Source organism: Castanea sativa, chromosome 11, assembly GCF_040712315.1.
Source record: "Castanea sativa cultivar Marrone di Chiusa Pesio chromosome 11, ASM4071231v1".
NCBI classification, from domain to species: Eukaryota; Viridiplantae; Streptophyta; class Magnoliopsida; order Fagales; family Fagaceae; genus Castanea; species Castanea sativa.
The window spans coordinates 59,554,277-59,577,560 of NC_134023.1; the positions used below are offsets into that span (position 1 = coordinate 59,554,277).

Here is a 23,284-nt window from a genome sequence, read left to right on the forward strand (position 1 = left end):
TGAGATATTTTTTCATCTCCTGCCTCAAATTCTCCATTAACTTGTCCAATAATTAATCTAGAATCACAATAAAATTTGACCATTTCTCCTCCTAAATGCCTAACCATTTGAGCACCTGCCAAAAGAGCTTCATACTCAGCCTCATTATTAGTGGCTACAAACCCTAACCGTAATGACTTTTCCATGACTAACTTCTCAAGGGTGATCAACACAATTCCAATCCCGGCTCTCTTTCGATTAGATGCCCCATCCGTATAAACTTCCCAAAGGAGAACATTCCCGGGCCCAATAGACATCACGGCTAGCATGACATCATCCTGCTTAATGCCAACCTTCGTAAATTCTGCCCACTAAAACCTGTCATTTGATGGCTTTCCGGGGCATATATTTAACATCATAGGCTCCAAGCCTCGTTCCCCACTTAGCCACACGACTAGTGTAATTTGACTTCCTCATGAGAGCTTGCAAAGGCAATTGGGTAAGTACAACTACCGTATGGGCTTGAAAATAATAGGGAAGCTTTCTTGTTGCATATACGTTGGCTAGCATAGCCTTTTCCAAAGGTAAATACCGTTTCTCATCCGTCTATTGAAAATCTCTCCATATATGCAAAAGGTGATAAAAATGTCGACACCTGTTTGCAGATCACAAAATAAACCGATTCAATGCCGCAGCCATACCAATCAGCTTCTGCACCTCCTTAGGATTCTGAGGAGGATGCAACCCCAAGATAGCCCTAATCTGGTCAGGATTAACTTCAATTCCCCGATGCGTTATCATATACTCAAGAAACTTTCCTGAACTTACTCCAAAAGAACACTTGGAAGCATTCAACCGCAATTTATACCTTCCAAGGACCAAGAAGGTTTCTTCCAAGTCCATCAAATGGTCTCCTACTCTCTTACTTTTAATTACCATGTCATCAATATATGCTTCCATGTTACGCCCCAACTGCAATTCAAACATTCTAATCACCATTCTTTGATAAATGGAGCCTGCATTCTTGAGACCAAAAGGCATTACTCAATAATGGTAATTGCCATTAGGAGCATGAAAAGCTGTTTTCTCCTGATCACTCAATGACAAAGGTATCTGATGATAACCCTGAAAAGAATCTAGAAAACTCATCCAAGGATGTCCAACAATTGCATCCACCAATTGATCAATTCTCGGAATAGGGAAAGGGTCCTTTGGACATACCTTATTCAGATCAGTGAAATCGACACAAACTCTCCACTTCCCGCTCTTCTTTTTAACCACAACAGTGTTAGCAAGCCATTCAGGATAAAAAATTTCTTTAATTTCCCCAGCTTGCTTTAACTTGTTAACCTCCTCTTTTACAGCCTCGGCATGCTCTTAAGACGCATGCCGAGGAGGCTGTTTTCAGGGCACTACATCGGGACTAACATTCAACTGATGACAAATGAACTCTGGATCAATCCCCGGGACATCATATGTCGTCCAGGCAAAAACATCAATGTTATCCTTTAAGAACTTAACTAATTCCCCCTTTTCCAACACAGGCAATTGGGATCCCACCTGGAAATATCTCTCCTTATCTTCCCCTATAAATACCTTGTCCAGCTTTTCAGCGGAATCTCCATCCACATCGATACCCGTCCCCCGAGCAGATTTCTTTAATTGCTATAAAGTTTTCTGAGTTGCCCCCATTTCTGAATTTTCACCTGTTCTAACACTTGCAGACATCAGACACTGCCTGGCTACCAATTGACTGCCGTGTAATACTCCCACCCTTCCTCAGATAGGATACTTCACCTTTACGTGCAAAGTTGAAGAAACTGCCCCCATTGCATGGAGCCAGGGCCTAGCCAATATAACTGTGTAAGGTGAATACACCCTGACTACTATGAAGCTAACTTGGACCTCTACGTCCTCCACCTGTACAGGCAGCCTAATCATCCTCTGTGGAATCATCGGCTTCCCATCAAAGCCTATTAATGGTGAATCATACTTCTCCAAATCCTCATTTTTCAAATTCAAACCATTAAACAAGTCCGGATACATAATTTCCGCTCCACTTCCATCATCCACCAAGACTCATTTCATGTCATATCCCCCGATCCGAATAATTACTACCAACGCATCATCATGGGGTTGGCATGTTCCTTCCTTATCTTCCTCAGAAAAACCCAACACTGGAGTTGCTGAGAACCTCATCCTTTTAGCCAATTGGTTGCTTCCCTCCATGACTTCATTCCCAAAACTACTATGCACAGACATGACCTGAGAAGGCTCCTCAGCTCCTCTCCTCGGTTGTGCCAAAATGACATTAACGGTGCCTAACGTTGGTCGAGGAGTATTACCACGATACATTCTCGTACCTTGATGTCCAACTTGCCCGTCCGGCCGAGACAAGAAATGATTCAGCTTTCCCGCCCTGGCCAATTGGTTCAAATGGTCCCGCAACGTCCGACACTCTTCTGTAGTATGTCCCTTGTCTTGATGATAATGATAATGAAGACTTTGGCTCCTCAAGGATGCATCTCTCCTCATTTTATTAGGCAGCCTAAAATATGGTTCGTTCTGTATCCTCTCCAATATTAACCAAAGGAGTCCCAGCTAGCAATGGATGACTTGGAAAATCTCACCTAGGACAATTGCCTTGATACCTTATTCCCTGAAGATCTTTCTTCTCCGGAAATAGCTTTGCTTTTCCTTTGCTTTGAATCTGGTCCTCCTCAACTCGCTTATACTTGTCTATGTGGTCCATAAGCTGGCGCATATCTATAGCTGCTTTCATTATCAAGGACTTCCTCAATCCGTGCTCAGTATGGAGCCCCACCTTAAAAGTTTTCACAGCCACATCTTCAACATCTCCATCGATTTCATTATATGTTTCCCAATACCGATCGGAATAAGTTTTGAGCGTTTCTCCTTCCCTCATTGCCATAGATAGTAATGCATCCAAAGGCTTAGGGACCCTACTACATGTTATGAACCGAGCCTCGAATGCCCTTGTCAACTCTTCAAAGGACTTTAAGGAACCTTCCTCCAAAGCATCAAACCATCGCATGACCACTGGCCCCAAACTAGAAGGAAAAATTTTACACATCAACGCTTCATTATTCGAGTAAACTGCCATCTTTTGATTAAAATGGCTGACGTGTTCTACAGGATCAATCCTTCCATTATAAATGGTAAAAATAGATTGAGAAAATCTATGGGGGAGCTTTGCCTTATTTATCCGAGCCACGAAAGGGGATTTAGAGATTTGCCTCAAGGCTTTACCCATTGCATCATTTCCCGCACCTTGATATGACCAATCCCCACCTCGCGTCTCCTCCCCCCTCTTTGCCCTGCCACCAGAAGAAGTAACCAAACGAGACTCACGAGGGAGAGACTTAGATCCCTGATGATCATCTCCTCCTCGTCTTTCCTCGGAGCTATCACTGGACGAATAAGATGGGCTTTTCCTACCACGCTTCCTACGGTCTAGGCGTTTGCGCAGATAATCTATTTCTGATTGCATTTGCTGCAACACGTCATCGCGAGACATTTGTCCCTCAGTTTGTGATCGTCGTTCAGCCACTCGATCACTATGATACGATTCTACCACCACACTTGGGGTGTGTTGCTTTCCATCTCTGCGTTACATGTTTATAGTGTGGTCCCCCTTTGTGAACCTACTGATTCTTCCCTTTCCTGATTCGCCTCCTCCATTCACTTTCAAACCAGAACGTCACACTTTATTGTTCCCACAGATGGCGCCAATTGTAAGAACAAAAAATCATGCACAAGCCCAATAGTGTTTACGTTTAATAATTCAAGGCCCAAAACAATGAATTTGTAGAGAATGTACCAACAATAAAGTTCATGGCGCTCTGATTATATGCCCAAATCACCTCACTTTTCATGCCCCCCTCCTCTTTGCTTCCACCCTCTTATTTATACTCCTTGCCCTTGTTATCTCAGCCCTTCATCTCTCACCTAATCAACTTCATTTACTGACGCTTGTCCATTCCCTTGTAGTCGGTAATGGAGAAAAGCTCTTGCTCTGTGCCTTGTACTGTTCAGGTTACCTCCACATTAATGCAACGGATAAAGCTGGTACTCCCTATTCAATGCAGCCAAAAAGTTTAGTGCAGAACATTCAATGCAGTGCTCATAATTATCTATCTCAACCCAGATATTTGCAATATATCCAATACATCACCAATTTACCTTTCGTATTTTTCCGAAACATCCCACTTCATCCTCGGGCTCTTGACTGTTACTCTACGCTACTTCGTATGCTTCACAATATGTCCTCGGGTCTTCAGGTCTTTTTACTTAAGAATGTGTTTGGATCCAGCGTCCACGTCCAGCCTTCTTCTTTTTCTTTTTTTTCTTTTTTTTTTCAGCGTGTCTGTCACTGTTCATTGGCCATGAACAGTGATTTTAGGCCAATGAACAGTAATTTTGGCATGAACAGTATTTTTTACACATTTAAAAATTATTTTGCTACAGTGTTTTCAGTTTTTAATTTTTAGTTTTCAGCAATAAATTCTATCCAAACACACTCTAAGTCTTCGAATCCTCAGGTCCTCACAATATGTATTTATTTATAATTTTATAAACATATAATTTAAAATGAACATATAAAAGACAAAAAAAGTCAAAGAAGATAATAATAATAATAATAAGTTCAAAGTAATCTGATTTAGATCCACCAAGTCATTTATTTTTAGCATTAATGTATCTGGCGTCGATTAATTTTTTTTTTTTAAGTACACATGGCATTCTATATTAATCACGCATGGTAAACCCTAAGAAAATGATCAAACCATCCCTAACTCATATCAGCCCTATCTCGCAGACTAATAAATCCCAACATTAAGGAGTATACTAATATTGTTTATCAGTGATGAATTAGTCGGCCGCTTTTCTTTTCCGGGCCTCAGTTTTAATTTGTTGGTGTTGGGACCTTCACATTATATTGTATGATTTTGAAACTGAATATTTAAATATGACTTGGTGGCAAATAGTCAACAATGGCCTTAGATATACAAGCAGAGAAAGCTACCAAAAATAGTTGAGAAACTTTCGGATTAACCATCTTTGAATATAATTTTTTGATAAGTAATATGTAGGCCTTAATCGGCTAAACAACAAAACAGTTCTGCAGGAGTTTTGATAAATTACTGATTGTCTCCAAAATATAAATTCTTAAAAAATGGAGAATTTAGTCATCTAATTATAATTCTAACACTTTCTATTAGGTATAGAGCTAAACTCTCACTTAATAAGTGAGTCAAGGACTTAAACATTTATAAATGGGAGGTAAAGTAGACACAAGAATTGAAATTAGGATCTTTTATTTAGTTTGATACTATGATGAATTACCAATTATTTCAAAAGGTTAAGGCCCGTTTGGTAGAGGAATTTGAGTAATATTGTTTGTAGTTTTTTGAAATACATGTGGGTGAAAAAGTATGTGAAAATGTGTGTAAAGTTGTTTAAATACTGAAAATGTGTATTTTAACTACTCTACCAGCTAGGGCTTAAAATGTTCGGAAATTGTGAATTTAATAATTTAACCATAATTTTAATAAGCATTTTGAAAGAAGTATATGAAACAGTTAGATGAACTTCAATTAAAAGGACTACCAAATGGATGAACAGTGCATTAGTACTTTTGTAAGTCATGCCATGATACTGGAGATTAGTCCATTTATCATAAAATATGATCGGTTGATAAAAACACAAGCCTAAGTGAATGGAATATGTAAAACCTTTCCGCTAAAACGCATCCAGTTGGTTTAGTTAATAAGTGATGAGTCATGGACTTTTATGTTTATAAAGGAGAGGTAGAGTAGATACAAGAATTGAAGTTAGGATATTTTGGTTTGATACTATGATGAATTACCAATAATTTCAAAATGTTAAATTATTAGAAAATTGTGAATTTAATAATTTAACCACAATTTTAATAATCACTTTGCAAAGAAGGATACGAAACAGTTGGATGAACTTCAATTAAAAGGACTACCATATGGGTGGACAGTGCATTATTACTTTTGTAACTCATGCCATGATACTGGAGATTAGTCCATTTATCATAAAATATGATTGCTTGATAAAAACACGAGCCTATGTGAATGGCATATATATGTAAAACCTTTCAGTTAAAAAGTGTTCAGCTGGTTTAATTACTTCATAATGACATGCAACATCTAGATTTCAATAAGATTATTAAAACAGATTAAATTAACATTTTCTTATTAAAGTAATTAGACTTATCGAATAAGTGATATTTAAATAAGATATGCTAAATACAAAAAGGATTGAAAAAAATTAAAAGAAAAGATCAAAACACACACAAGAACACCAAATTTACTTAGTCCACCCAAAACTAGAGCTACATCCACAAACTTATTCGATATTTATTCAAAACCAGGGCTACATCTACAAATTTATGTGGTTCACCCAAAACTAGAGTTGCAAATACTATAACATTATACGCATAAAATTTGGTATGCATATTAAGCTCAAACTTCTGATTTTGTACTAGTTTGTATATATACTCATCAACATACTCAGAAGTTTGTATATATTATTTGTACTAGTTTGTATATATACTAGTATATATATATATACTCGTCAACATACTCAGAAGTTTGAGCTTAATATGCTTACCAAATTCTCTTGATCTAGACGAATATGGACAATTCTCTGAAGACAAAGAATGATGAGAAGTGAAGAGAATGAGTTAGAAATTTAGGTCTCGGAGTTTATATACACATGACGAAAACGCCTCAGTAAGATATGTGGAGTTCTTTTGCACGGCAAGAAAACAGTTTCTTAGAAATGGAGAGGGAAGAAGGATTCACAATAGCTAGTAATAAAAAATTGACACTTGAGGGTCACTGCTAGTGCTAGGTTAACAGAAAATGTTCCATTTTAAAGGAATGGCAGGCTTATTTAAATCATACTCTTAAAAGAAAAAAGAGATTCATTTTTCAGATTGGACTGTCCTATAGAAATTAGCAATTTTGTAATAATCATAACAATAATTGGATCTATTAGATGATCAATGACAAATATTTAATTACCTAGAGGATAAGATAGTCTGAAAATTTTGAATGGATGATATAGGCATGCATATCTCTATCTCTCCCTAAAAATTACAAGTTGAGGGATGGTAGGTTTTAGACAAATGGCACCGTCCTTTGACTAAAGGTAAGAGGAATACATGGGCAACAACATATGAGGAATAAAATGGAATTAGGAAAATAGAAGAGTATCTCTTATTTTGTAATGCAGTGAAAAAGAAACAAATTTCTACCCAAAAAAATAGAAGATGAAGAAAAAGTAACAGATAGGAAAAACATTAAGCTTGTTATTTGTCTATGTCTATATAGTTTGTCTGCCAAGATGAATAAATGCAATTATAATTCAATAAAGAAAAAAGAAAAAAAATGCAATTATATGGGACATGGGAATATTGCTGAGAGAGGCATAAGAAATAAATAATGAAGGTACGAGGAAGGAGTACTTGTTGCACAATTTAGTACATTATCATATTGTAATGCTGGTAGTTGCATGTGGATGAGTGTACGTACGCTTGTCTTCAATAAGATATTTAAAAGTAAAAAACAGTGGCTACCCACTTACAACAATACAGTCCATTGCTATCAGAAACAAGTAATCTATTTAGTTCATCCGAGGGGCAAGCATCAAAAATAACAAAATCCTCCCTCCTACAACATCTTTTCTTGGTCAAAAAATCAGCACATTTGTTCGCCTCTCTAAAAATATGAGCTACCCGAACCTGTGTGAGGTTTGCTATGAGAGATTTGCAGTCAAGGAGCAAAGGAGAAAATAATTTGTTAGAGTTGTCATCCTTATTTAGCATCTCCACAATAACCTTGGCTGAGCTCTACTTCCAAGTAACTAATTCCCAACTGGTTGGCAATGGTTAATCCATCTCTCAATGCCCATAATTGACATCGAATACCCCTTGATCCATCAACATAACCGGTTGCAGACCCACATGACATGGAATATATTATTATATACAAAGTTTGACTATAGACTTAGTTTTAGGTTGGAGCTACATTTCACTCAATATATTTTTGTTAGTTTTTAGACCGATGGAAAACATAATATATTTAACCTAATTTAAAAACAAGTTGTTACTTAGTTCAACTAAACAAATCTAGATTAAACAATTATAAATTATATCATATACAGCAGAAAAGTAAAGAATACAATGATATGATGACTTAGGAAAACTAATGAAACTGCCCAGTTTCGAGATAAAAACTTGAGGAGGATTTAACTTAAACAATTCACAAGACAACAATTCACTAATAGAATAGAAGTTTTTACAATAGGCTTAACCCTAAATCTACTGCTACCTTATGTAGTACTTACTCACATGACCACACGCAGTTTCGAATCTACAGACTCCTTTATTATGGATACGTTGCATATAAACTCTCATGTTTGTGACTTTGAGATCTCCACTCAAAGATTTAGATCATCAAATATAACGTCTAGTGATGGCAACAACTTCTACATCATTGGATCTTGAGCTTCTTTAAAGAATATTGCTAGTAGAAGATTTGAGAGAGTTTTGGAGTACAAAAATCCAAGATCTACAATTGGAGGCATAAGAAGCACTATTCTCTCTCTCTTTTAAAAACCTGTCTTAGGGTTTCCTTTAAATACTATATGAAATAGAGTTGAAACCCTAATCACTTACTAGGCTTAATGGGCTGCTGGGCATTTATTAAAATTTTGAAGATATGTGTCTTAATCTGTCGAATTTGGCATGTTTCGAATTTCTTAAACCTGCAGCTTCCTTATTCTTGTATTCTGACTTGCAACACCTTGAGCATTTTCTAATATAACCTATAAAATCTAAGATCTATATCTAAACAAGTTTGTGTTCACAGTTTGTCAATTGTTCTAAACTTTTAGAACTTAACCCTTTTTATTGAATGAGAATTTTAACAAATGACAAAGTTTGACTACTACAACTACCTTTAAAAAAGATAACATTGTTACATATTTTAAAAATCTAATTATTGAATTGCATGTTCTTTATGCTCTTAATACACATGGGAAATTTTGTGTCAATCTAATGTTATTTACTATATCATCCATAAATTTATTTTTTATGCATAATTTTAGATTACAAAAACTTTCAATTTAAATAATTGAATGATGACATAGCTATTGATCTTTGATCTTCCAAAAATTTTGCAAGCATAAAAAATATAAGAAGAAAATGTAATCCTATGATGATTTGTTAAAATTTAAATTCAATAAAAAAATATTGGCTACAACCAAGTTTGTAGCCAAACTTTGGCATTTAACAAATCTGTCATTGAATTAAATTTGTAGCCTATGGTGATTTGTTGAAATTTTTAAAAGATCAATAGTTATGTCATCAATTAAATGTTTAAATTTCAAGTTTTTGTTGTCTAATATTATGCATAAAAAATTATGTTTATAAATCAAATAGTAATAACATCCAATTGACACAAAATTTGATGTGTTAGAAATATAAAGAACATACAATGCAACGATCAGGTTTTTAAAATATATAGTAATGTTAATTTTTTCAATGAGAGTTATAGTCTTAGGCTATAACTAAATTTGTAGCCAAACTTTGTCCTATAATTATTTTGAGATGTGGTATAATATATAATTTATTCTCTAACTTTTTTTTTAGAGAGTTTCAACCTATGGCGTCCGCTCCTAATAATAGCTATTTATTATCAGACCAAGACACCAATCTGTTTTTAGTGTAAGCGGGAATTGAACCCCAGATCTCTTATACAATCATCAAATATTTTACTAGCTGAGCTAACTAAAACTCACTATTCTCTAAATTTTATCTCCCTAAAATTTAATAATTTCTAAAACTCACTATTCACATCCCTCTTGTTTTACTAATATATAATTTTATTATTTTTTGTGTTTTTGATTGATGTTATCATTTTTTGAAGTGGTCTTTATTCTTCAAAATATTATTATTATACATTTTTTTTTTTTAGTACAACTAAAATTTTTAAGTTCCAAGGTGGAAGAGCCAGTTACGCTTGAGATAAGAAAAGGGAAGAGAGTAGTAACGCTGAGTTAAATTTGAAAGTTGAAAAGATGGGAATTAGTTAAATGCTACTGAGAAGAAGAAACGTGACCATGACTTATGGTTGAATTCAATCAATGAGTTTTAATTTATTAGAGAAGAATAGACCAAAAAAGAAAGAAATAGAATATCTGAAAGGATAAATTACGAGGGAGTTGGACATAATTGTGTTGTTGGACAGTTAAAGAGTCTAGTATTCAGATATAAAATGTTTAAGCTTTCTTATCAAAAAAATGTTTAAGCTTTCATTAAAGTGGACCGAATTGGATCGAACGGACCGAATGGATGGACGTGGACCAAACTAGAACAAATTAGACCAAATTAAGCCAAAGTTGACCAAATTGATCCTAAGTGGATGAAGCGGATAAAAATGAACCGAAGTAGATTGAATTGGTCCTACGTTGGCTGAAATAGACCGAACTGGTACGTTGATGTGGCTTAGTAGGAGCGTAGCAACAATAAATGACATACTTCAACTTTTAAATATTATATAGATACTTGAAGCCTTGAAGTTAACCCATATTTTTATGTTTCAAAAATATAATCATGTAACATAATCCACATTTATGGTTTCTTCTAAAAGGAAAAGAAAAGGTTTATATCTCTAATTTTCTAAAAACATTAAAAAAATAAATAAAAAAGATTTTTATTAAGATTACTTACTTATATATTTTTAGGATGTCACCTAAATATTTTTTGGTTCAATGAGATATTATGATATAAGAGTAATTAGAGGAATAATTAATAATTTATAAACTCCTTTTTTTTTTATGAAATACATTAAATGCACTTTGAATTTAAAACAAAAAAACAAAAATGATGTATTAGTCAAATCTAGGGGGTCTATTATTTAAATTTACTCATAAATTTATATATTTTTACCAAAAATAGAAAAGGAGAGTGGGATTGCTGGAAAGTTAGGGGGGCATGGCGCCCTTAGTCCTGGTTATAGTAACAATGTAACACAGTAGCTTGATTAAACTACAACGGGTTAAGTTAATTTGTCGAATTAAAGTTTTAAGAATTCAAGTATCTGATTAAAGTTTTAAGAATCCACACTATCCAAGTATGATAGAACATGTTAACACAAGCAACCATGAATTGTTTTTGTTTCCTCTCATAATGTTACCTAGGAGATTTTGAATTTGTTGAGTTTCACTCAAATTAAGGTAGGTGTTGTAGAGAGAGAAAATTCCCGACCTATTACAAGCTAACACATTATAGTACCGAGTCCACAACGTATGGCCAATTACAAAGCGTCACGTACTACTACTAGTTTCTACTGTCACTATTCAAAAAACAAACAGAGATTTGCCAAGTGTCATAAAAATAAAAAAACATAAAAAGCATGCAAAGAGTAATCACACATCGGCACATGTAAGCAATGATATAGGTCACACATCGATGTGTGTAAGCAATGACATAAACGATCCAATCAATTGTTGACATGTGTCATCTTGAAATTTAGACATTTCAGTCAATCAAATGATGCCACGTGTCTTGGAGAAAAAGTCTTAAAACTCTTGCAATCAGGCTATGACATGTGTCATCAACCAAACTACGCCATATGTCGCTCACCCACCCCCAAACTCCTATAAACTATGAATAGAAGCCTTCATAAGGCATTTCCACACATCTTCGAAGACATCTTGGAAGACACCAACACACCAAGACATCCACACTTCAAGCAGTATCAAAGAAAATTAAGAGGCATAGAAGCTTTGCTGGAATCAAGCCCTAAAGCCTTTAGGAACTTTAGGAACTTCAACATGGAATATAAAAAACATTCGAAGCAAAATCATTCAAATCATCTTCCTAAATCTCAAAGTTCATTGGAATCAAGCTAAAAATCTTCTAAAAACTTCAAGAAACCACAAATCAGTGAAGCTCTATAGATTCAAGCCTCCAAAGTCCCAAAGAATTTCCACCACAAACTTTCGAAGATAAAGAACATGCGAAGAACACGAAGAACTTGAAGAACAAAAAATTTCTAAAAAGCTCATAGCTAGAGATCTGTTGTAATTCCATTTCAAGGGTCTTTGAACCATCCTTCAGCCAAATTGAAGAATATTTGGTATTCGAGTCAAAATCACATTACCACCATTCTAATAAACAAGTTTTTTAAGGAAATTAAATTAGAAGATCACTCTTTTGTAATCATAGAGAATTGTACCACACATTCATCAATACAAATTCACATTTGTAAACCCATTTTACTTGTTTGATTTATTTCGAACTAGAAATTTAGTCGTCTACAAGTGTTTGTAGGGGTGGATTCAAGAATGTCATTTCAAGGGGTAAAGGCTAAGATTAATTGAAAGCAAAGTTGAATTAAATGATGTAAATTAATATAAGTAACCAAATAAACAGTAAACAATAAACAATACAATGTAAATTGCAATTTATTTTTTCATGTCAAGTGTCAATTTACAGAACTGCATCCATAATCTTTCTTATTTTTGAAATCATTACTTGATTTCTTCATTTTTTGAGTGCATGTCCTAAAAATTTGACTTCAAATGTAGCTTGAGGATAGAAACCTGGATGAAGCATTATTTCTCAATGGGCGACAAATTTCCTACTTGAGTCTAGAACAGAATCCAGATTGACTTGGTTTTGAAAAAGTTATTTTTTAACAGAATTTCCCACTAATGATGCAATATTGTAGCAGCACGTGGAGCAGTCTACTTTGCTCTTGAACTTGGTTTTGAAAAAGTTATTTTTGAGAGGGACTCAAAGATTATGGTTAAGGCCTTTTTCAGGGAGGATTCGCTTCACTCAGCCATAGGCCATATTGTAAAAGACATTAAGTCTATATTGGGTTTTTTTAGATTTTATTTATTCTCTCATACTAGAAGGCAGGGTAATTTTTCTGTTCATGCCTTAATTAGGAGAGCTGAACTCTCTTTTTCGCAAGAAGTTTAGATTGTCTTGTATTATTATTTTGGACAGAATTTTATAGTGTATGCTAATACTTTTAGAAAAATATCCAAATTCTAGCGTCAATGCGCTATGGAGGTCAGGTGGTCAAACCCATATATGGTTGGCCCCATTTGAGATCGGCCACAAAGTAATCGGACACAACCCAATGTATACAAACTCACAAAAGAAGATCAAGTCAATGGGCCTCAGGAGAAATGCTTTTCTTGAGGAACAAAAGTGGGCCTAAAGTTTTTTTTTTTTTTTTTGAGAAAACACTGGGCCTAAAGTTAATGACACGAACTATTTAATTTAAATGACTTGGTAACTTATAGTCAAGGTTTTACAATACATTCTTAGAATTTAATCTCTATTTAATGACTTGGTAGCAAATAGTCAAGGGTGGGCATAGATATACAACCAAAGCAAGTTACCGAAAAAGAGTTGAGAAACATTCGGAGTAAAGAAAGAACCCTTTAGTTACTTCATAATGATAGTCATCTAGATTTCGATAAGACTATTAAAACGAATTAAATTAACAATTTCTTATTAAGTAAGGTAATTAGACTTATAGAATAAGTGAAAGTTAATTACGACATTGTAAATACAAACAAGATTTTTTTAAAAAAATTAAAAGAAAAAATCAAAGCACATGCAAGAACACCAAATTTACGTGGTTCACCCAAAACTAGGGCTACATCCACAACCTTATTAATATTTATTCAAAACTAGGTTCACATCCACAAATTTATGTATTTCACCCATAACTAGAGTTACAAATACTACAATATTATACTCATGTAATTAACATGACTCTCAAAAAATTGCCTCACCCCCCTCACCTTAAGAGCAGGAGGTGCTTTCCATGTTAATCACGCCAACAAGGACTGATTTCAGGTCCTTGCTAGAAACAAAGAAGCAAAGAAAATGTGGAAATTTTAAAAAAACCCGATGGACTCTTGAGCTTGGAGTAGATTGGTCTTGCTTAAAACTTCTTGTATACTTCAGAAGACCTGTTAACAGGTCATCTGAAGTATAAAAGAAGCTTGTGCCCCATGATAGAGAGAGTGATTGAGTATATCATCTTGCATATGGGGCATTTGCCTCAGAAGATTTTCCCGTACCACATAGCATCCTATTGCTTGGATGAGGAAGAAAATGTACTGTTGCATAAATCAGGTGTGAGGTGGATGAGTTTACTTCAATTACCACGTCTTTCTTCCATAACAGCCACACTCCATCATCAAAGAGAAACGGGTCTATGAGGTATGAACCAGAGAACCCAATTTCCTCTATAGCCTGATCTGCATCATTGCCACTACTTTTTATTCCAAAAAGAAGTACAATGGAGGGATTTTCATGCTGCTTTAGATATTTCATTGTTTGGATGAGTGTGATATTGTCTGTCCCATTATACTTCCAGCATAGTAGTTTCTGCAAAGGAGTTTGTGGCACAGTCTCTGCACAGGTCTGGTATATTGCTTCTTGCTGATTCTGAAGTGGGTTCTTGGTGAAATCACTAACTGTTGGCAGAAAACCTATTGCGTGCTGGTTTCTCATCGCAGTTTTTGAGACCCCAATGTCAAGACTTGCAACCTCTGATTTGATGATGTAAAGAGTTTGGCGAATTTCAGTGCTGAATTCTGTTATTGGGGTGTTGCCTATCTCTTTCTTTACCATTGCCTTATGTATCCCTGTATAGTATAACTGGATGCATGGCTTTACCATTGGAGAAGGTCGAGGAGAGGCAGTCTCTGAGGAGGACAAGGTTTGAGGCTGGTTACCATGTGGCTGTGTTGGTATAGTGTGGTATGCTTTTTTGACCATCGTCTGTGCAGGTTGGTGACACAGATGTTGAGAGGAATCTTGAGGAAAAGAGTTGGACGAACCTGCAATGGAGAATTCATATGGTAACCCTTTTTCAGACTTCAATGACTTTGGAATATGAGGTGGTTTGTCCTTAGGAGGCTGGATTAGTGTTCCCTCAGTTATTGGAGACAAGGAAGTGCCTTCTCTAGGTAGAGGATTCTTTCTTTGCATCAATTCTGTGCTGGATTCAACAATCACCTTAAGATGAAGAGAGCTTTTGTCAGAAGATAGAGCACAATGAATGAACAATATTTAATATCATCAAAAACTAATTACAGAAAAGTAGTATGCAGATGCAAGCGCTTATAACTGATATAGTAAGTAACATTACATAAATTTATAATTAAAATGAAAGAAATTAAGAGAGAGAGAGACCATTCATTACTAGTAATGCTAGCTAGCTAGGTATATAACATTTTTACAAATTTTTGAATACATAACTGGCACCAATTTTATTACGTAACAATCGCAAAATACCATATTAACAATTTTGAAAAATTTTGTGTCCCTAGACGGCTAGACTTGTTATTCACAGTGCCGATACATCACAAAAAGAAATTTAAATCACCAAAAAGTTCCAAAAGCTTAAACTTACAGAAGCTTTAGGCTTGGATTGATCACTCATCTCAAGATCACTTTCAGTTTCAGTGGCCTTGTTCTGATTTTGAACGTGTCGTCTCTGTGATCCTGAACTCTCTCCTTGATGCTGCTTGAAATGACGAGCTTGGGTCCAAGGACTATTATCATCACTTGAGGAACTGTCAGCACTCTTGGACATCACAATCTTTGATGTATGATCTGCAAGTCTCCTTTGACCAGCAGAGTTCCCCAATTCATTGCTTGTAGAGGCTTGACCTCGAGAAGCATTGATAGTAGCAGAAGTTAACAGCTGGTCTAGACAATTATGTTTCAAATGCCCATAATGCCTGCACAGAGAGCATACCATATCCAACCCCTCATACTCAACTCGCTGCCATATTTCTCCAATCTTTATATGACCAGGAAGTGGACGTGTTAGATCAACTCTAACACAAAACCTTGCAAACTTACACATCTTTCTTCCTTCAGTGATGGGGTCAATTTTCAAAAGATTACCACCAATAGCTGCTGCAATTCTAAACAGAAAACCATAGTATTCTATTGGAAGTTCTGGCAACTGAACCCAAACATCTACTTGGGTAATCATAGTCTCTGAAGGCCTAAAGTTTGGCTTCCATGGCAACAAAGTGACACAGTAATTCGGGATCGATAAAGGGTATTTAGAAAGAACCATTATATAGCCCGAATACTCTGAAATCTTCAACAAGAAGAAACCAAGGCCAAGATCAACGAGCTGGTAAGGTCCATAAGGATACAATAGGCGAACAAGGCGCGTGTAGAGATTGTGATAGCTTATCTTTCTGCCATGGACATAGATGATAAAAGAGTACCCGAATTGATCAGTGATTGGAGCCAACTCAGTGGGGTTAATCTCAACCTCAATCGTTGTTGAAAACTTGTTTGCATCCATGTCATGATCATCACCTTGCTGGCATGCGCGGAGGTTGAGTTTAAGTGCACTCTCTGATTCATCGGAGGATGAGGTCATAGGTTTCTTGTTCTTTCCATCATCAGTCTTCTCAGGGTGATGCACATAGTAGTGCCTGTCTGCCATCGGACTTTTTCCTGGAAAGAGAGATAGGAAGAGATGTTATAAATTTCTAATCGGTTTTTCTGGAATGAAATAGGAGATGTTCTTTGCTGAGATATGTAGATAGAAGAGAAAGGCCGGGTTTGAATTACAAGGACATCATGTTAACAATTTTCCAAACTTTAGGTAACATAAGTACATAAATCTTATTAAAATGAAATGACGAGAAACTCTTTTTTTTCTTTTCTTTTTTGAGGATTAGAAACATAACTTTTAGACTTTATTTTATGCACAGAATATTATTGGAGATATTGTATTTGTTTTAAAAAAGAGTTTTTTTTTTTTTTAGAATTTCATAAACATAAAATATAAAATGCCATAATTGTGTTGGACTGATTCATCTATATATTTCAGCGCAAATGGTTGAAAACGATTGCAATAAATGCAAATTAACATACCGAGTTTTTTATACGCCATTGGGTAAAATGTCGGTGACTAATTTATTTATTACAATCATAATAATAAGTTCCAGCATCCTGATTCAGAGTCCCTTCAAACGCCTGATGTGTAAACTTTTGAATAGGCATATTTGCATACGAAATTCCTCTTGCCATTACTTGTGGCTGTAACAATGAATTCTTCCAGTTTATATCAGAACCAGTGAGGCCATCTATATGGGGCCCTATTTGCTGCTGCTGCATTCCATCAAGACCCACTGGTGTAGGCCTTCCTTTTTTGTTAAAGTTGGGCAAGGGTGACATTTGCGCATCTTGATTCTCCCTCTTTCCAAAAACAGAGACACTTGAATTCACATTGTCAGCATATGACATCATGTCCTGCCCAGCAGGGGAAGCCCCTGATGAATTGATAACAGGGCCTGAACCAGGATCTGCATACCTCTGGGGGTCTGTCAAGACACCCATTAACTTTTTGGTGTAAACGAGATTTTTTAAATCTTAAATTTTTTATGCTAAAAGACTTTACCAATTGATTTAATTGAAATTTATTATTTAATGAGTTTCTTATGTACGAATAAAAGTTTTGTGTCTGATTCTAAAAACTAATTAATTGTACAATACTATCGTTAATCTCTTGGCACTTGTGCCTTAATTTGAACTAACATAAGGCATTTTCCTTAGTATTTTTAAAATAAATAGAAAAAATTGGTCAACATGAATCAGTGCATTACTTGGAAAAAGAAGGGATAAGTTATTTATTTAAAATTTTAACACTAGATTGAGAAGAGCCATTTTCCATTCTATGATTTGGCATGGCATATGAAATGAAGTTGAATTACAATCATATTTCAGTTAAATTTTTTTTTTTTTGTTACTATAGTTAAATTTTTTTTTGAAATGCCTTTATTTCTTATAAAATTACATTTATCTCAACACTTTTTATGTCCTTCCATGAGCATCCAATGATATAGATCCACTATTTTACTTTGTAAGAGAAGGTGTCATTCGTTTGACCTATAGCTCATTGAGAACATGGGTTTTTAAACTAATACTTTTTATCGCCTATAGCCTTTTAGTTTATTTACTTATATATTTATAACTTTAGAAAAGAATCGCAATGTTTTAATAAATAAGCTTTCAACAAAAAGCTGCATCCAGATGTACATATAATATTGTAAAAATGTAACCATTTAGGCCACTAAATTATAAATTATAAGGGTTGAATTGAATAATTAATCTTATATTCTTTCTGTCTTTCATCTTTCCTTTATTTCTTTTATAGATACGATAGAATATTTGAATCTGTTGTATCTTCTCTAGTCTCTATTATATTTCTTCACTATCAAGTTAATAAATCAATGATCTTCTACAAAATATTTTACAATTGAGCTAAATAGAATACATTTGTATATCTTTTTAAAATTTTGAAAACTAATAACCCTCTTTTTCTGTCTCCAACTCTGACATTCTCTCCAACAGTATCCCTTCTTGTTGACAGTTTCATCACCGCATGACATTGCCTCATTCTCGACATCCTCCCATACAACTGCCTTCTTTACCAATGATTCCATTGTTGCATGACATTGTTTCCCTAAATATTTTTCACTCACCATATTTATTGAGACAAACCACAAAATTTCATCAGCTGATAGATGATCTACACAAAGTTGGAAATCTTATCATAAAAAGTGCTTGCTTACATGCCTCATGCACCTCACATTGTCTAGCCATTGCTGCTACCGCAACTTCAATGTCGTCTGGCCACCATTTGGTCACCATCTACGTGCCTCACACGCTAGTCCAATCCAAATTCTCAAGCATTCTATGTGTTTATTACAAACTTTTAAGAGAAAAATTAAATTTAATTAAAAAAGAAAGAAAGAAAATTGTTCCTAAAGGAATAGGCAAAGTTGGAAATAGAAAAGAGCTATAAGGCCTTCAAGTACCTTTGGGTTCATCATGTAAAACTCCGCCTGAATCACCTCTAGAAGCATAAGAAAGAACACTCCCTCGATCCTCATCAACTTTCCCACCCAAAACTGACAAAATCTCCAATAAACTCTTCATCCAAAAACCAATAGTCTACCCTCTCCCACCTTAACTCTCCAAAACCCCACTACCCCAAAAGCTCTCCTCCCTCTTTTGAACCCTGCTGGCTCCTCCTTTCCTTTCCACCTGCAAATGGCTCTCCAGCCCTTCTCACCTCTCCCTCCTCAACACTTCTCTCAGTCGCAAAGTTGGGAAGGAAAATTTCCTCAATTCATCTCATATACAGAGCAATTTTCTATTATCTCGTCACTCTCTTTTTTAACTCTTCTACATGATCCAACTGAATTTAGTAACTAAAGGTAACGAATAAAAGCCAAACAAAGAGAAACGAAAAGGGAATAAACAAAAGAGAGATTCTAGTGCCAAACCTACTTTTAGCCCGATTGGCATCTACTTCTTCCTTGTATCATGGATTTGACCCGTTGTTCCGATCTCTTTCAGGAAAGAAAGAAAGAAAGATTCTAGTAATATTCCATGGAAAAAAAAAAAAAAAAAAACCCACTAATACTCAAATTCAAAGATCAAACGATCATATGTTTTATATTTACCTCTTTTGGTCAGATTTAGATCTGAAGATTGAATTCCCTAATTATTTATCGTGAGGAAAAAAAAGGGGGGGGGGGGGGGGGGGGGAATTGACATGTGAGAATTCGCAAGGCAAACCATACCATCATCTGGTAAAGAGTTAATAATAAGGAATGATAAACAAATGATCAACCATGAAGCTTGTAGTACTAATGACAATAAGCATAAACTTAGAGAATTCACATGTAGTTTAACTTAAACCAATACAAAGTAAAAGTGGAGTGAAGCATACCGCGAGGTTGCATATAAGATGAGCAAAGAGCAAAAGCCTCCTCAAGCACTTCAACAAGTACACTCAGAAGCGTAACCTGTATATATAAAACCTGCAAAAGTCAAGAACAAAGTTATTAGTGATATGTGGAAGGCGAGAGAGTACAAACTATACATATATATACTGGTCACTATACTTGGAAGTTTTGAGTTCAACATGCTTACCTAAGTCTCTTTCTATACACGCATATGTTGGACAATTATCTGAAAACAAAGATTGAACAGAACAGACTGAGACACAGAATTTTTTTCGATATATACAAACGACTCAGACACAGATTTTTAGACCAGAGAGAATTTAGATCTTGGGGTATATTTCTTTCATCTACAGTGTCTCGCCTTTTGTATAGATACAAATGCAGAAATTTCCTTTTAATAAGTCCTGTAGAGTTTTCTTGCACGGAAAGGAAAAACATTTTCTTAGAAAGGTAAAGTTAGGAAAATTCAACGATGACGAGTGAATGATTGAATTGACACTTGAGGGTCACCGTTAAGTTAACAAGAAAATGTACCATTTTAAAGGAATGACAGGCTCTAACTGGGAATACAATAACGATGCATTTGAAAATAGTTTTTCTTTTGGTTTTACATAGGATAGAGACAACTTTTATATTTTTTATATTTGTTTCAACGAGACCAAACTACACTTCAGTCATTCCTCCTTAACTTAAAACACAATTCAAACAAAGATTCTGTATCTCTTACTGTCATCTTATCAGATACTGTTTAAATACTCTTAGTTGTTATTAAATAAAAATAATAATAAAAATAAACCTCAAACAACTCTACCAACCAAACAAACTCTTACAAAAATTCTCAAATAAAAAAAAAAAAAAAAAAAAAAAAAAAAACTCTTTAACAAAAATTACTACTCATAAAAATTTCAGAAAGAAAAGAAACACGACCATTGAACATTAAAGATTTTCCTCCCTTACACTATCCTCGGATGTAGTTTTAGCGGTGTAGCGCTGAAGAGAAGAAAAAATTTCTGAAACAATTTATCAAGCTACAAGTAGTAGACAGATTCTACTTGTCCCCCTTATGTGGCTACGTAGTATAAAAAGCCACACAACACTAATTTTATTTATTTTTTGTGCTTAGGCCTGCACAGTGAATAACTTTTTGACTACGGGTACTTGGCCCCATGCTACAACTAGCTAAGTTTAATGATTAAGCAATGCTACCAAAGCAATTATTTATCAATAAATTTCATAGTTTTATAAAGTAAAATTGGTGGGTTTATCAATATTGATCATAGTTAATTATTTCACCAATAATGAAATTTATTGTGAATTTATCATAAGTATCAATTGTGTCTATTACTTACGCATTTTCATTTTGCTACATGTCATTATTTTGTTGAACAATAAACTAAATTCGCATAACATGATTATGTGGCCTTTATAGCGCTCACGTCAGTGGGCATATAGAAAAATGTGTAAAATTGATACATTTTTACTCAAAAACTCTCCACATTAGTATATTTATAATACTATAGGTTTACATTTTTTCTACAGTAATCGTGCAAATATACACAGCTATTATAACTTTGTATCTAAATATTTTATTAATTTCTCATTTCATCTCTCCCTCTTCTTCTCTCTTCTTCACTACCTTGTGTCTCACACATAAACTTAACCACCACCAAACAACCACCACCACCACAAGTCACAACCCATTACAAAATTTTATCATCTTATCGCCAAACCCGATTGACCCATCAATCAAAAAACCCAAATCAAACTCAACAATGGATGTTTGCGTTTGAGATGTTTGTTGATGACTACTTTTGCTAAAAGTCCTGCAAACCCGTAGAAAACAAGGACCAATTCCTTTTGGAGCCACTATTTTTTATTTGTAGATGTGATGGCACGAGCTTGAGTCATTGCATGTTCTTTTTGGTCCTGTACCACTAGCATTATCAAGGTAAGTATGAGAGACTGTGCCCTTAGTGTCCATTTGGGAACAATTTATTTAGCTTTTTATTGAAAAAGTTTTGCTGAAAGTATACTAAAGTATACTTGTACCTTGAAAAAATTTTAAAAAGTAAAAAAAAAAAATGCGAGAAAAAATGAGGTTTTAAAAAGCTGTACATAAAAACTAACAATTAATGCTAAAAACTGAATTCCAAATAGGCTCTTAGTCCACCAACTTCTTGTTGGAAGAACCTTGTGTGAATTGGTGGGGTCGTGTTGGTGCCTCTCATGATGATGGTTTGACTGACCATATTTTCCCCTATAAATTTAGGGTTTTACATGAAGTCGTCATTTATTTTATTTAAATAGTACAAATAATAAAATCCAGAATGAAAGAAATAAAATACTTTATTGATTAGTAGAGGGTAAGAGGAGCTAGAGATTTAGTGTCGTGAGACACAAGACATAAATAATAATTTTTAAATTGTTTTGAGTTTAAAAATAGGACCTGCTATTTTGAGTTTCAAATGTCAAGAGAGGACCAGTTTGCTTTGGATTAAAAAGTGTCATGGTACGTAATATGGGACATCACATTTCACTTTTTGTGAAATACTTTTATTTCTATGGTAAAATTTTCCATTTTTTCAAGAATGTATAATATTATTTTGTATGGGCTAAAATCCGAAGGCCCAAAAAGATGTTGGGCCTGGACCCAAATCCACAACAAATAATTTATAGAGGTGAGTTTTTGAACAAACAATTAAACTTGAAACTGTAATTTCTCATGAAAGATTGATAATAAACAACGTATAGGATTAAATATAGTAATAAGGCAAGTTTTCTTTATTTCTTCTTCCTCGGAATGAACAAGGAGCCTTTACTTTTAATAAAATATAAGATTAGATTTTTGTTTACTGTATTGTCTCTTTTCACTCCTTTTTTGGGGATCCAATCTTTGTACAAGGAGGATCTTTTCCTTTTTGTAGTCCCACTACTTCAATCTTAGCCCTCCACTTGGATGATGGAAGGTCTTTCTCCAAGATACTTGTCCCATTCTATTCTTGTAGACATTGCTTGATCATTCCTTGAACTCTTCCTTCATTTTCTTTCTAGGTTTTTCTATGATATTAGTAAAGTGAGGTAGAGGAAAATAGTAAGTACTAGTAGGAGATGAAATACAAAATAGAGGGAAATGGCAAAAGAATACGTTTGTCTCATTAAAAAAAATGTTGAGGACAGTTTGGTAATTTTGCTTAATTCAAATTGGCCATGTCACTATATTATTAGCAATAACTAGGCAAAGCAAAAAAGAAAGCCTTTCGATTAAAATTTTAATTTCCAAGCAAATGGTACCCACACTAACAACCTCATAAACTATGCCCTTAAGGCATACGGTAACAAATGCCTATCTGAAGAAGAGAGAAATTATTACAACGTAAAGACAAACTAAGCTTATTGTGTGTTTATATGTAGCTTAGCGTTTCACATC

The 23,284-nt window shown here is 34.7% G+C and overlaps 2 protein-coding genes across 7 annotated transcripts; both read right to left on the reverse strand.

The window, feature by feature from the left end:
* Positions 1 to 2,605: 2,605 nt before the first annotated feature.
* LOC142616831 (uncharacterized) lies at positions 2,606 to 3,517 on the reverse strand. The gene has a single exon (XM_075789597.1). It carries the CDS (start codon positions 3,515 to 3,517, stop codon positions 2,606 to 2,608), a length of 912 nt encoding a protein of 303 aa, XP_075645712.1.
* A 10,240-nt stretch (positions 3,518 to 13,757) lies between these two features.
* LOC142614747 (uncharacterized) lies at positions 13,758 to 20,307 on the reverse strand. Of its 6 annotated transcripts, XM_075787316.1 has the most exons (6): positions 20,045 to 20,307; positions 19,842 to 19,932; positions 19,397 to 19,458; positions 18,676 to 19,291; positions 15,483 to 16,552; positions 13,758 to 15,085 (listed from the first exon to the last, which is right to left on the reverse strand). In XM_075787316.1, the coding sequence occupies exons 5-6, from the start codon at positions 16,539 to 16,541 to the stop codon at positions 14,099 to 14,101; spliced, it is 2,046 nt and encodes a 681-aa protein (XP_075643431.1). In that variant the 5' UTR covers positions 16,542 to 16,552; positions 18,676 to 19,291; positions 19,397 to 19,458; positions 19,842 to 19,932; positions 20,045 to 20,307; the 3' UTR covers positions 13,758 to 14,098. The 6 variants fall into 6 exon arrangements, 5 of the variants coding, with proteins under 5 accessions (XP_075643431.1, XP_075643427.1, XP_075643429.1 ...); XM_075787312.1 differs by lacking the exons at positions 18,676 to 19,291; positions 19,397 to 19,458 and adding an exon at positions 16,976 to 17,424; XM_075787314.1 differs by having other exon boundaries at positions 18,676 to 19,458.
* Between the last annotated feature and the right edge of the window lie 2,977 nt (positions 20,308 to 23,284).

Bases quoted from the DNA above. Each gene is read 5' to 3' on its own strand.
- LOC142616831 (XM_075789597.1), bottom strand. From the start codon at position 3,517: ATGTCTCGCGATGACGTGTTGCAGCAAATGCAATCAGAAATAGATTAT.
- LOC142614747 (XM_075787312.1), bottom strand. The intron at 15,086-15,482 runs GTAAGTTTAAGC...CTTCATCTTAAG, and splicing joins AATCCAAGCCTAAAGCTTCT to GTGATTGTTGAATCCAGCAC.